This window comes from Falco biarmicus, chromosome 5, assembly GCF_023638135.1.
Source record: "Falco biarmicus isolate bFalBia1 chromosome 5, bFalBia1.pri, whole genome shotgun sequence".
NCBI classification, from domain to species: domain Eukaryota; kingdom Metazoa; phylum Chordata; class Aves; order Falconiformes; family Falconidae; genus Falco; species Falco biarmicus.
In genome coordinates, this window is record NC_079292.1 from 45814183 (window position 1) to 45828957 (window position 14775).

At 37.6% G+C, this 14775-nt stretch overlaps 1 protein-coding gene across 4 annotated transcripts in view; it reads left to right on the plus strand.

Moving 5' to 3' along the window:
* Positions 1-14775, plus strand: part of ANKS1B (ankyrin repeat and sterile alpha motif domain containing 1B) — a 442225-nt gene that overhangs the window by 148315 nt on the left and 279135 nt on the right. For all 4 annotated transcript variants that reach the window (XM_056341207.1, XM_056341208.1, XM_056341209.1 and 1 more), the window contains exon 11: positions 9989-10125. In XM_056341207.1, coding sequence (XP_056197182.1) covers positions 9989-10125 — 137 coding nt within the window. The remainder of the gene's footprint in view (positions 1-9988; positions 10126-14775) is intronic.

The window sequence follows — 14775 nt, forward strand, 5'->3', positions numbered from 1 at the left end:
GTCATTTCACTACAAAGCTTTTAAACATGGAAAAGCCAACACACACACACACAAAAGAACATTAAAAAAAAAAGTATATGGCAACTGTGTAGCTTTGTTTTTGAACGCTCAATTAGACATCAACAGCTTGCAGAGGCAGTCTCAAAAGGTTACTCAGGAAATGGTGGAAATCACCCATCATCTCTCATTAGTACTTAATGAGAGATGTTTTTCCAGACAGTTGCCTAGTATTACAAGGGTTATGCAAGCTTGAAGCAGTTCCAAAGTCTATTTGTGCAGGTGGGTGATTAGAGGAAACAAAAACTTGATAATAGTTATACCCAACACTCATGGATGATGCAGAAACAACTGAGCAGACCCCCTGCTGCCACTGGAAGGCACTTTACTGGTAATTAATTCCAAACACAATCCCGAAATACCTGCCATATCCAAGATTAGGCCAGTTATAGCTTCAAGTGCTTTCAACAAGACAGTTGCAAATATATATTTATAATCCTACTCAGAACAATGGTTATTCAGGTTTAAGTGTGTGGGAAACAAAACAAATTCAAAAGAGCGAATTCAAACGGTTTATTCCAACTGTTCTCTCTGTGCATCCAGTGTAGCTACCTACCGATTCTGTTATTCAGTATTCCATCTGCTCTTTTGGAATGCCTCTTGTAATGTTCATTCCTTGAAATCCTGAAGTACATGGTTGTCCTTATCTGTAGTTCCTAGATTTATGCCATGTTGGGTAGTCATGTAGGAGAGAAGATTTGCTTTGGGGATTTAGTCAAGTTAAAACAATTTTAAAGCTGAATCCTATACTATGGAAAATTGCCTAGTCCCTCAGTTGGGGCCACTATAATGTGAACATTTTTACTATCTGCCTGGCAAAAAGGAGATTTTATATTTTTTCCTGGATTTCTGTATGAACTGCAGCCTGGCTTAATTTACTGTATGCAATTGCTGTGAATCTTTGCAATGGGTCCACCACTGACAGGAGACATTAAATTTTATTCACACGTGCTCTCCAAGAAATCTTACACATGGGAGCTCTGTACCAAATCAGGGCAATTTGTACTGTTTTGTGACATACTCTGGTCAGTTTTGGATCTTTGTTAGTTTCTTCCTACTTGTTGGCTTGGGCTCCTGCCTTGTAAATGCACTGCTGGTGGAACCCAGCAGCCTAGATTGACCCATGATGAATGAACTTCACCTAGGTAGTGCTGTCTCCACACAAAATGTTCAGATGTATGGTTTTAAGACTTGCACTGAAATCTGTCTATGGGTATGTTTTAGTGTAATGGGGTGAATCTGCCTTAGAAAGGGTTAATAGTGTTTTAATGAGCAATCGGTAAGCTTCAGGAAGATCATGGTGCCCAAATTCTCTTTACCATAAGGAATAGGATTCAGATGATCCTTCGTGTGGGCCTGGGGTTCTCTCTCACTTTAGATTAAGATCAGCAAAAGTATTAAAGATTCCCTGAGGCATAATCTGAGCAAGTTTCTTGGTCTTCTGCTCAGCGTAAGGATACCAGCGTATCCCTGATAAAACTTCCATAACTTTGATTATCCCATGAATCAGAAAATACTGGTTTATATATCACTCTAGTGCAGTTATAAGTGGAAGCCTTCTTCCATTCCAGTTATGAAGTTTTTTAAAGGACTATATGATCATTCCCCCATTATTGAAGAGCACTAAAATGTACTCCTTATGGTCCCATCTGTGATGGGACCTACATTAACCTGTTCATTTCTTAGTCTGTCAATGAAACTAGCCCTCTGGGGGCTATGAACTCTGCAAGGAGATGCATGTAAATTCAGTCACAGGTGACTGATCCTCCAGAAACAGTACTATTTCCATATTATCTCCTTCTAGTCTCTACTAAGATTTTGATTGTGGTTATGATTGCTTTCTGTCCGAGACAGGTGATTAGCATTGCCATGTTCTTTCCAGAGCTTTGTGCCTCCCCATAACACATTGGATGTTAAGAGGACATGTAAATTGTACAGACAAAGGCATTCCAACATTTTTTCTAAAGACAGATTGAAACCCATAGAAATTGCCAGACTGGTTAAATGTTTCTGTAGTAGTTTTCAAATAGTCTAGCAAATTAAGTCTGCTATAGCTGATCGAACTTAGGTCTGTCTTAATACCACACTAAAAAGCATTTTCATCTCAAGACAACACCAAGCCATCTGTAGCTTTATTCACATTGTTGCATTATCCTGATGGTGGGGTGTCCAAAACAGATGCAGGGTTTTGGCCTGCCTTCAAGTAGTTTGAAGATTTGCATGCAATCTTCCACACTGAGCAGAGCTTGAAGAATAAAATTAAGTTATTTACCAGTAATAGGGTGTCTTTGAAGTTGTTTTCTATATATATGCAGGTGTATCTATATGTATATATGTGCACATTCATTTTCCACCCTTCTTTTTCTTCTCCCAGGGTTGCAGTGTACAAATCTATCCAGGCCCTGAGGTGATAGTATAAAGCTCTACAAGGTCATAATAATTAGACTTTGTGCTTTAAGTATTTTGTTCATATGTACTGTTATATTTTCAGAGGTTTTAGAATTTAGTGTGTGTATTTATACACACCATTAGATGTGTACCATATAATCTAGTTCTAGATTATTACTGGCCCATACCTCTAATATATGTTAAATATATGTTTCTTCCATTCTTATAGCAAGTTGTAAATCTGAGCATATATAGTATTTATGTGACTCCACAAATAAATGGAATGTGGAAATAGACTGAGTATACATTTGCATTTTGGTTCAGAGCACTGGATGTCAATTTGAAGTAAATCATTGTTCCCAGTTACTGTTCATTGCTTCAGTCACAGGCTGGTTTTGGAGTACAAACCAGACTCCTTTTTGATCTGAAGCTCCATTTCAGGTGGATACCAAAAGTATAGGGTCCTTCTGGAAACAGTGAGGTACATGTGTGGTGGGGGTGTTTGGCAGAATAAGATGCTATGTAGTGCTAAAAATTCAAACCCACATGTGTCGTAAATGGAGTGTTATGAGGATCAACTGCTTTGATCTGCTGATCCATTGCCATTACACTATGTTGCAGAAATAACGGATATAATAGGTAATACAGGTGTAACTGTAGATTTTGAAAAGGATGCTAGCATGTTTCTATAATGAAAGTGATAAAATACAGATTGACTGTGTGTTCCATTGTGAAGATTTATTTCTGAGGTGAAATCTAATTATAACTATATTTCTGGAATATGGACCGACTTTGGGCTTTTGATATTTTGCTTGCTGAGATGTGCTAGGAAGTGTCCTGGCTGGCCTACTTGGTATCTGCCCAACAGTCAATATTGTGGCATTAGATAGATATAAATATAGTGCCTTATTTTTGAGTACATTTATGAGAAAAATTATCTGCTAGAAAAGTTCCAGTGAGCAGTTTGTCCTCACAGTACATGGATAGCTGGATGAAAATTTTGATGAAGCACTTGTTGAACTGTGGCGATACAGTCTGTTACTATCCATAAGGGCATTTTTCTCTATGCAGCGTACCATATGAAAAAAGACAATCATCTGCTGAGTACTGATGTCACACAGCACAGTAAAAGACAAAGGTCCCAGTGCATGATTTTTTTATCATTTCAGTTAAACAGTTAACATTTTTATGGTTTTGTCTGACATCTTAGTAGAAGATAACAGTAAAAGAACACCATAGTTTCTTTGACAGTATATGAAAAGAAGAAAATACTCACTTTCATTTTACTCTCTCCAGACTGAAATCTGAGTGATCCTTGAAAGTGTAAAGCAGTCACTATATCCATGAACTGGAGCTCCTTGCACTTCTCTCTTTTGTTGACCTCCTGTTATCCTTTACACTTCAGAAAAAAATTTCTATCGTTTTTTACTGTGATGGTAGAAATAAATTACCATTTTCACGAAGATTTTTGGAAGCAATGGTTACAGTTTTAAAGAGTGTGAGTTGCAATTCATCCCTTAAAATTTTGGGACCCTGGTTCAGTTGCCAATATATAGCTGTCTACTAACATTTGAAATGCTTTTGGGTGTCCCAAGGTGATGCTTTAGAAGGGCAGTGAAATTCCATAGTTCCTGAAAGCCTCTTGCAGATGCTTTGAATTTCCTTGGACCACTGAGATGGCATTAGTTAACAATGCTTACGTGGTAGAATCTTGCCCTTTATGTCTGCAATAGAAGTGTCTGAGCTAGATATCTAGACTTTATTTAAAGCTAATGCATATCTTAGTATAATCAGTGAAGCTTAGGGCTTGTTCTTCTGACCTAGTATTTTTTCAGGATAATATATCTAAATATAGAACACATTCTAAATTCTAATTAACACTGTTTTAATGGGGTTTCATTGACTTAAAGAGGAGTTTAGCATGCCCACTAAAATGTGGCTCTATTTAGAGAAATCCCACTTGCAAGTCTGAAGATCAGTTTCTGAATCACTCAAGACTAAGAACAAATTAATGCCATTTCTTTGGATAGCAATTTAGTTGCTAGCGTATGAATACTGAAGTTTACCTTTAAGCCCTGCAATTTGATTCCAAAAATCAATCTTACTAGATAGACATGTAGAACACATTACATAATATTATCTTCATTTTACATGGAAATCCTTTTCGTACTGAAAGACTGCATTGCAAATGAATCGCTGAGTACTTATAACGTCAGTGATAGCAGACCCAACTTTCCTTCCTATGAAAGGAATGGTTATAATGTTAATTCTTATATTTTTTGTGTGAGACATGAGGTTAGTGTATATTCATAGTTAAACATTTTTATGAACAAGATAACTATGCTTATATTAATTAGGCTTCAGTAATATTGAACTGTATAAGAGATAAAACTGAACACTGCACAAAAAAACATCTCTCTGTTTTGCAGTTGTATTATATATGACAGTGTGGTAAAAATAGATTTTGTGAGGTGTTTGTCTTGCTCCTTTCCTTCTCTTAATGTTCTCATTAAAAGGTGCTGTAAAAATAAACATTGCCCATATGAAATGACTTAAAAACTCCTAAATTCTTAAAGTAAAAAAAGAAGAATTATGTGAATTAGTTCTTATTCAATGCTATTCAATTTCTTTTTATCATTTTGCTGTAAGAGTATATAAAATAACTGTTGGTGAAATACGGAATAACTGGAATAGATCAGTAAAAAACTAATCTGGATTTCTAGATTTGGTGGAGTTGATTCAGTATTAACAGGTTTTAGTGTAACCGAAATCAAGCCACTTGTCTATAATCAAAGGGTGTAGCTCTAATATAAATAATGCCAGTATGGCACGAGAGTAAAAATTTTGTAAATGGTGTTAGGAACAACCTGACTTTCAACTTCCAGGCAATGATGTCATCATTTGTGATTACAGTCTTTTGATGTATGCATCATAAGGAAATGTCTAGTGCGCACAGGCAAGTTGTATGAAGCACTAGTGTGACCATTCTTGTAAATTCTGAGTCTTGTTTCTACTGTAAATATTTCAAAAACTGGGAAAAGTAGCAAATAGAATTGTAGAAGTCATTGAGATTTGGAAATTAGGATGTGGAAACCTGTCTAATCCTGTGAGAAATTTAAAAATCACCATCTTTTTTCATATGTCCATGAGATGATGAGTGGTAAACATGATCAAGATGGCATTGTAACACTTTCTGTCCTTTAAAACCTTGTATGCTGAGCCAATCAATCAACCAACCAACAAAGCAAATAGGTAAGATTTGCCAGGATATAAATAAGCATAGCTATTTTTATAGTCCCCACTAACAGAGCCCAGTTAATCCAAAACCTGAGTTTATCTAACAGTTTTAAAAATATTTTGGTTATTCCTGACATGGAAAACATAACATAGTATATTTTCTTTATCCTACCCTATTCTATTTCCTTTGCCCTGAAACAAAGCGAGTGGAGGGTGGGAAGTCCTAGTAACCATTTTTAAAAGTCAGAATAAGCTCCAATTACATAATCCTTGTGACAGTTTCTCATATACGATGGAGACAGGAGGAAATATTGTTAGAGCATGCTGCGGTTCAGTAATTTTTAGCTGCCATATCATCCCTGGAGCCTAGTGTTATCTGACTTGTACAGAAGCATCTCAGCTTATTGCAACTTGAGCCAGGAACTAGAAGAGAATGACAGCCATAAATACTTCCCTGTTGGCCCCATCTATAGCACCGACCAGAAACTCAGCACGAGAGCTGATCTTTCCTAAGTAAATTTGGTAGGTTCGCAAGTTTCCAAGTTCTTTTTGCCAAGAACTGTTCCATTGAAAGTGTTAGTATTATGATTACCTAAAGGGAAAAAAAATGTTTGCTTTAGTTTTGTTACCAGAGAGAAAAGAAAATTAAAACATAATTATTATGTAATTTAATTACAAAAGAAAATATATTCAAATAAATTCTTAATGTAATGATGAGTTTTGTATACATAAACAGAGAGGTTGCCCAAATTGGTTGCAGGAATTAATTTGATGGTGATATTCTCTCTCTGACAGAGCAGACCCAGGTAGTAAATCATTATTGGCTGCCTGATGAGAAGATCCTACTGTGAAAATAAACAGCTGTCCACAATAAAGAAGTTGTTTACAAGAAACCATTACATGTCAGACACTTTATTCCCCTGAGAAAGGCATGAAGGCATGAAATACTGAGCAGTTGGGGTTTTTTTCTGGGATGTTTATTTCAAAGAGAAATATTTTGGATTTTTTTGGCGAAGCTGTATTTTTAGATTCTAAAAGCATGATTCTTTTTTTTTATTACCACTTTATTTTGCTTGGAGGGAAAGGCTGTTGCTACTCTGTTTTGAGATTGCTGCATATTATGTATGTTCCTGAACTGATTATAGTATGCACACACTATAGCTGAAGAAGTTTTTCTCAGCCCTATCTAGTGCGGCATATAACAGCCCTGCCTCCCCTTATGAATATCTTCCAATAAATTTTCATTCCAAGAATGTCACTCCGTCATTTTGATGCTTCTTAGATGTGATTGTATGTAGGGGCAAACCCTAGACTTCGGTGACCTGTCATTGAACAGGGTCAACAAGAAGTCTTTCCTATGGAAAGACCAAAATCTTGCTCATATAACTTGACCCTTTTGTTACCCTCTTCTGCATATTCAAAGTGTGCATAAACTAAGCTGGGGTGACTGTCAGGAGGGCCCTGAAACAGAATGAATTGGTGAGCAGAAACTGTATTCGTTACCATCAGCCCAATTTGTGTTTCTAACTGTCTGTCCTTTGAGTGATGCATATTTGAGATACTTCTACATCTGCGAAGCTTCCTGGTTTCACTTGCAAGGCTTTCATGTGCTAAATAGCTGAAGCACAGCTGTGCTTGAGCTTAAGTGCAGCCACACAGGCTTCATAGAGAGGACAGCGACACAAAGGCAGGGCTGCTGAACTGCCAGGGACTTTGTGCTCTTCATAGGTTTCACTGTTTGTCAGAGACAAGCGTTCTGTTTGTTTCTCCCATCAGTAAGAAAACAAGTGCACTAAGTGCACTTAGCTAGGCTGACATGAACATTTCACACTGGAGGTTATTAGCTTCCTAGGTGGTGCCTGGATTGCTGCATGCCTGGGCAGCAGAAGAGCCCCTGGTTTGGTATCTCCACAAACAGTGCAAGGCTGTCAAAGCATGTCTCTGATTCCTCAGCCAGGTAAGTTAGTTGATAATTATCTGTTGATGAGTCTGTCCATAGAGTGAAGGAAGATGATATTTAATATTTTGGAGCAGAAGAGAATGAGACTTTCAGCTCACTTAAGATGCTCCTAACCCTCATATTTAGCCTTCATCCTCACTATGAGATTTCCAAAGAGCAGGGCAAGGCCTTGGTGGGGTGTCTTCTTGTCAAATCACTGTTCCTCCTTTGATGAGCTAGGCTTTCAAATCACAGGATACTCATTCACATGCTGCATGTGAACAGTTTAGCAGTTAAATATCAAGTCAGACAGGAAAGCGTAAGAATTAAGGCTTTCTGGAATGCCATCCAAGATCTTCTGTCAGGGATTTATCATGAGGAGTCACCTTAAGTTCCTTTCTAAGGCTGTGTAAAAGTTTGATTCATCATATTAACACATATGTATTACTTTCTGAATTAAATTAATTCAGACCCAAGATTTCTGTGCACACTTGTGATCATTCAGGAAGAGCCCTTCCATGTGTTAAGATTGCATACCTAAAGGACTGGAAGTCTTGATGAGATGTTTTTCAAAAAAGTTGGAATTGTCTGTTTCTGTCACAGGGAGGGTTCACTCTGTCAGATGTCAGGTTAACAGCTGAGGTTATCTACAGGGTTTCTCCTTTTTGGATATCTGCCAGACTGCCACCTGAACTTTTGTTTACACTTTCTTTAAGTGTAACAGTATTGCTGAAATATTCCAGCCTGATATTTGCTTTAGAACAACAGTTTGTTCGTCAGTATTTGACTAGAAACTTTAAGATCTCACGCTACAGTTGTGTAGTGTTTCTACAGGGAGTATTACTTAGCATCATCCATGCAATGAAAGTAAGTTGGAAAGGCCATGAAGTTTACATTCTTGCAACTATTCCTCTTTATCCTATGTTAGCTATGTGAATGTAACTGGGTATTTCCTTCCTTTTGATATCTCTTTTACGCTTCCAAGAATTCTTTCAGGTCAGTAGGGCTGTGAGGGAGAAGCTTCTGTCATTGCTTTCACGAAGGCATTTGTGCCTTGCACAGGTGGAGGAGTTTATGTATGTTCCTGCAGAATTTGGTTAGGCAAAACCTCCCCAGCTTGTAGCACTGAGGCTGCTTTCATTTGAGTTCGGGTTTTTTTTCTGGAGTGGATTCAACCACTGAGTGAAAGCATGTATTGGAGATCTACCTCAATTACAAATAAATAGGCTTTCTTCTGTGAACTCTGCAGGCTGTCAGATGAGGCCCACAGACACGGGATTTGAATATAATCATTGTCTTAATGCAGTGCTGCAGGTGTTACCGCACATGTAGGAGCATGGAGCACATGTCTTTGTGACCCACAAAGAAAAGTACTCTGTAAATTCAAAGGCACTGTAAAGACCACCAAAACCATGCAAAGGCAATGATATTTCCCCTAGAATCTGAGGTAAAGCATTTCTTTAACAATACAATTCTAAAGGCATGAAGTAATGTGGAGCTTTTGGCCTCCTGCTAAGTCATTCTGGTGCTTGGTTACCATCACAGCTGGGAAGCTATGCCTTATTTCATAGTCCTCTTTATCCTCTGACCTGACTTTCACTAGCTTTAAATTGTTCAAACAGTGTTAAGAACATTTAGAGAAGGTAAGAGTGATATTTTAAGTCCTTGTAATGGTCCTTCACAGTGCCATAAAATGGCAATAGCATCACAAATGATGTCTGAACAGCAGTTCCCCCATGGACCTGCAAGCATGTAGACATTTTTTAAGCCAGCTGTAGGTTCTCTGGCTGAGATACTGCTAGAAAGGTAGCTACTGCAGTACAGAGCTCTATGGAGGATGCAAATGTCATCTGAGGAGCTGAGTATATTCTAATGTAATTGATCTTTGCTGATCAGTTACATTGCTCACTATGTGCAGGAAAGTTGTCAGTGATGGCTATTAGTGTGCTCTGAGTCAAGTATGTTTTTATATAACTTGTTGGACTGGTTCATATGTGTTAAGCTTTTCCAGGGTGAGATATGAGTTGCATTACAAAGCTCCCTTGCAAGTCACCCCTGTTACAGTGACAATACTTGGATTCACAATCAGTTAATTCAGGGTAATGAAAGTAAGTATGTGTTTGGCTTGTGCCTTATTTTACTTGAGTATTAAGAGAGTGCACTATCCTGCCTTAACATAGAAGAAACATATGAGCTGACAAAATAACTGCAGGTACGTAATATATTCCTTACCAAATACATGTAAATTATAATAGGTTTTGTAAGTTGAAATAGTGTTCTGAGTAGCATTCTGTTTTCAAAATAATTTTTGATTTTAAAATATGTGAAGTATTTGTAAGTTCACATAAATGCTATTTTTATTCACAGATAATGCACCTCAGGTAGCAATTACCGCACCAGGATCTGGTAACCATAGAAACAGCTCTACAGGCCCAACACCTGACTGCTCTCCTCCATCACCAGATACTGCACTTAAAAACATAGTGAAAGTTATACGTCCTCAGGTAGGTGATCACCATAAGCATCCTCTTATTATTTGTATTTTTCATTTTAAAAGCAGGCTATGATGCATGTATTCTAAAAGGATGTTATCACTGTACAAATATGAATAGGTCAAAGACAGATAAACAGAACACAAAATATTTTTTGTACTTAGGAAGCAATCTTGATAGCAGTAGAAGATAGAATATTTTCTGAATGACTCCAGCAATGTACAGAGAGATATCAGCACTAATGATGAATCAAGTCTTTATGTAATGTATTTTCAAGTACTATTGGTTTTCTTTGAAGTTTATGTTCTGTTTTTATCAGTATTAATTCCCTGTTACTTTTTCAGGGTTTATTTCCTCTTTCTTTATGTCTACTTACATGGTCCCATTATGTTACTTCTTTAGTTTACCTTCTTGTATAGGATTGCTTCTTGACTTTCATATTTCTTAACTATATATATTTCTAATAGGTAAATAAGATGCATGGAAAACTTGAGCGCCCCTTGTAATTCTTTAAGGAGTACAGCCTTTTTAAAAAAGTTTTTAAATAATTAAATCTTAGTACTTGATTCAGTAGTATAGAAGTAATCAGCGTAGAGGAGTTCATTTTAGAATCACAGGATCATAGGATAACAGGTCAGGAGATTATCTAGTTCCCCTTAAAAAGGTGTGACATTAGGTGTGTCAAAGCTAGCTGTGACAACAACACACTGAACTGACTAACTGTGAAACATTTTTGGTGTGAATCAAAAGAACTTCTCTTCCTCTCCTACCAATCATTAGGTTCAAATGCAGCCATCTTTTCTTCATTCCTGAGCTGATCTCTGCAACTAAGTCACTTTACTGTTAGTGGATGCAGGCTTTGTATCATCAGTATGTTGATGGTATTTGTTTTACTTGAGAAGTAAGCTGATGGATACAGGGTATTTTGGTAAGAATTACATAGGACAGATTGTTTTGGTGTCACACAAGTGAGCATATTACAGTGATGGAGATAGTTCTCCCTTTCAGTACTTATTGGAGCACACAGTACAGAGGGTCTTTCAGAATTAAAGGTAATTACTAGGTACACCTCCCACCTCCCTTTTGTATCTAGGAGCCATTGGTTTCCTGTGGCTGACACTGTCAATGCACAGTAATTCTAATGACTGGCTGGTGCAGACCATCCTTCCGACACTACAGTAGTTTGGATTACACATCCTGGTTTAAATCTGGATTGAAGGGACTCTAAAATAACAGCTTCTTCTCCTTTTCTCTTTTTATAGTTCTTTCTTGTTTTACTTGTTCCTGTAGTCTCCCCGTCCCTCCCACCCTACATCAGTATAGCACTGAAATGCCTCCTTTCCTCTAAGATGTTTTTTATAGTAGGTGGCAAGCAAACAGAAAGGTATTGGAATTGTTGGAACAAGCTGTTGTGTGATAGCTTATTGAAAATAGCATTTAAAAAGCTGTTTCCATCATGATATTGCCAACAGATGGACCCAGAACAGAATGGTGATGTTCTCCTGCTAGTTAACTCTGAATGGATTCAGCAGATTCTGGGGAGCTATTTTCAAATTTACATCATACCATTTACTGACTCCCAGTATTCTCATCGTTCTGCAGAACAAAAGCTAGATGTGCAATATATATTATCAGAACTTTATCACATTTACTAAAATGTCTGTCACATGGCCCTACATGTGGCATACTTCCTATGCAGAAAACAACAGCAGAAAGGCACTTGTTCTTCATGTGTGTTGTAAATCCACGCACTAATACATGAGAAGTTGGATACAGTATAGCATTCGGATCCCATCATGCTTCTCCTTCCTCCATGTGCTTTATGCACATTCCTTCAGTATTCTTTTGGTTTTGTTGCTTAACTAATCAGCTCTCCCCAAGATCTCGACCCAAGAATTTAGACAAAGAAATTGTAGGTGTTTGCAATGTGATGTTTACTAACCACGAGTGTTAATTCTGCCTGCATATTTAATTCCTTTATTCCATGCCTGCTGCATTCAATTACATGGCAAGCTCTTTGAAGGTTAACACAATGGGATTCTGTTCTTGACTGACCTGTCACCACTCATGTAAAACTAATGAATAGCGTTAAACAATGCGTGCAAAATAATTATTTTTCTGTTGTCTGCCAGAGCCCCTTTGCACTCCTCTAGAAAAAATAAACAGATTTTAAACAGATCTAAACCAGAGATCATGTAAATTTCCAAAACAGCTGTCATACCTTTCCCCTTTTCATGTCTTCTGCAGCTAGCACAGGAAGGCACCAGCAAAAAGCAGAATGGGAACTCTTCAGCAGTTAGTTTTGCACTAGGCAGGCTTTGATAGCTTGGATGAAACTGCCAGGGAAGTCTGGCCTTCCAACTCATACTGTTATTTTCATTTATAGCTTTACTTATTTTTCCTGGAGTATTGTACATATAACAGTTTACCCACAGTGAGGAGAAACACTGTGGTTCTGTGTAAGCAGCAGCAGAGGGGACCAAAGATTCCTTCCTCCCACCAGTCTGGTGAGGGCAGGCAGTGGCAGAGTGGAAAAAGAGAAACCTGGTGAGCTGAGTTTGAAGGCAGAGGTGGGGGTCATTCTGCCTCCTGTTTTGCTTGGCCTTTTCTTTCTAAGACTGCATACAAGCTCACATGACGGCAGTGTACATACATGCTTCAGCACATGACAGATTTTGAAGATGTTTGTATGAATGTGAGGTTTAGCACAGCACAGTAGCCTCTTCTCTCCTGTTCCAGATGCTCGTGTACCAAATGCAGCTGGCGGCAGGGGATGCAGTCAGCTACACCTGCTATGTGGGGTCCCTAAAAAGGAGGGAGGTTGTGATGCTGCACTGCCAGGCCATGGGTCTGAAAGTACCACAACTGGGATGTGAGAGACAGGAGCAATCTCATACATAAAATATGAATTCTGAGGGGCCTGGGTCGTGGACAGTTAAGGGATTCCTCAGAGTTCAACCAAAAATTATTTTGTCTTTCTCCTTCTAGTTCTTTCTTAACCTGTCCCTAATTATTCTCCTTCTTGTATTACAAACATGCTATCACAAAATCTGGCTGGGAATTTCTATTTTCTTCCAAACCTTTTCTGTAAATTTATCCTTCAATTTAGTATGATGAATTTTGAGGTAAGAAACATACAGTTTGTTGTGACCCTGCCACTTGACCCTTATGAGATCTCATTGCTCTCTAAAATCTATCTAAAACTCTTTTTGGATACATCTCAACTATTCAGTTCAGTGTACTATTACTAAAGCTGAAGGCTATTTTAATTGAAATGTGTATCTCCCTGGCACAGTGCAGCACTCTAGAGAGATACTAACTCAGACCTCAGAAGCAGTATTAAGTTCAGTGCCACCCACCTCTACTGCTTCCAGTCCTGAAGAAGCTAGCAAACTCAACAGTAATTCAGGGTACTGTACGCTCTGTTTTCTGTGCACCTTAGCTATGGCTTGTACCTGTGATCTAGCATTTTGCAAATACATGTCTTGTTTTCAAATTTTCACAGGGTCAGTTTCTGAAATAGAAGTTTGGTTGAAAAGTTACGTATATGCAGATAAGAAACAAACAGAATTTAGTTCAGGGTTTGAATCACTTGATCATTTTTTTCTGGATTGTCCAGACAAGCCTTAGTAAGTTCTTAACTCATGAATTGCTAATTACTGAAGGCTTTGAGAAGGTAATACAGTTTCAAGGTAAAGAGATATGCCTCTGTGAAGTATACTAACAGCACATGAGAGAAAAAATGAGATGTGGTAGGAGAGCCAAGTAGTTTAATGAGTTAAGTAAAATCTTCTGAAATTTTAGTCTGTCTTTCAAGTTTTAACTTAGGTTTTTTTAGTACATATAGTAAAATATAACTTACCTAATCAGACTGGAATTTTAGAAAGTGGTAGTAAAACTGAGGTTGTTCTACCACAAATCCTATAGCTCTTGGTCTGGATGGAGGCTGAACAAAATTGGGCTTGCATGTGACACTTCATGTATTTTTTGTATTAGCCACTCAATTTAATAAGACTCTCCTTATTTATTTGTTCAGCTCCTTCTGAACAAACAAACTATATACATAGAGGGAGGAAGAGCACTTTTTTTCCTGAGAGACTGTTTCTTTTACCAGTGCTATTCACTTGTGCTTTATTGGCCAATTCTCATAAAATTGAATTCTGACTTCTCACCATTAAAATTCTTTATTAAATGTAATCCAGCATTTCTGTATTCTCTTCTTGTCTTTCTAAGATATATTTCAAATGGCTTACTGTAGGTACAGCTTTTGATGTCTACACGTGGATTATTTAAGTGACTCGGGACTTGGGTTTTATCTATCATGAATTAAGTGTTTTCCTCACTTTATGTGAATCACCCAACTCCCTAAGAGTGTTGTTTCAGTGATATAAAGAGAGCTTCTAGTAGAAAGACAAAGGAACAGAGAATTTCAGTGGTATGAGCATAATAAAATTTCATCATCTTGTTCTTGCTGGTTTTATTGCTAAGATCTGGATAATCTATTCATAATTTTTTTTTCTTGTGGGTTTGGATGTGCTGTCTGTACATTAGTCATCATTTTTTTTTCTATTTATCTTTATTAACCCATTTAAACAAAGTTACAATTCCATCTGTAGTTCATGGTTCCTCTGGCTAAGACATCTAGCGATATAATAGAAGATA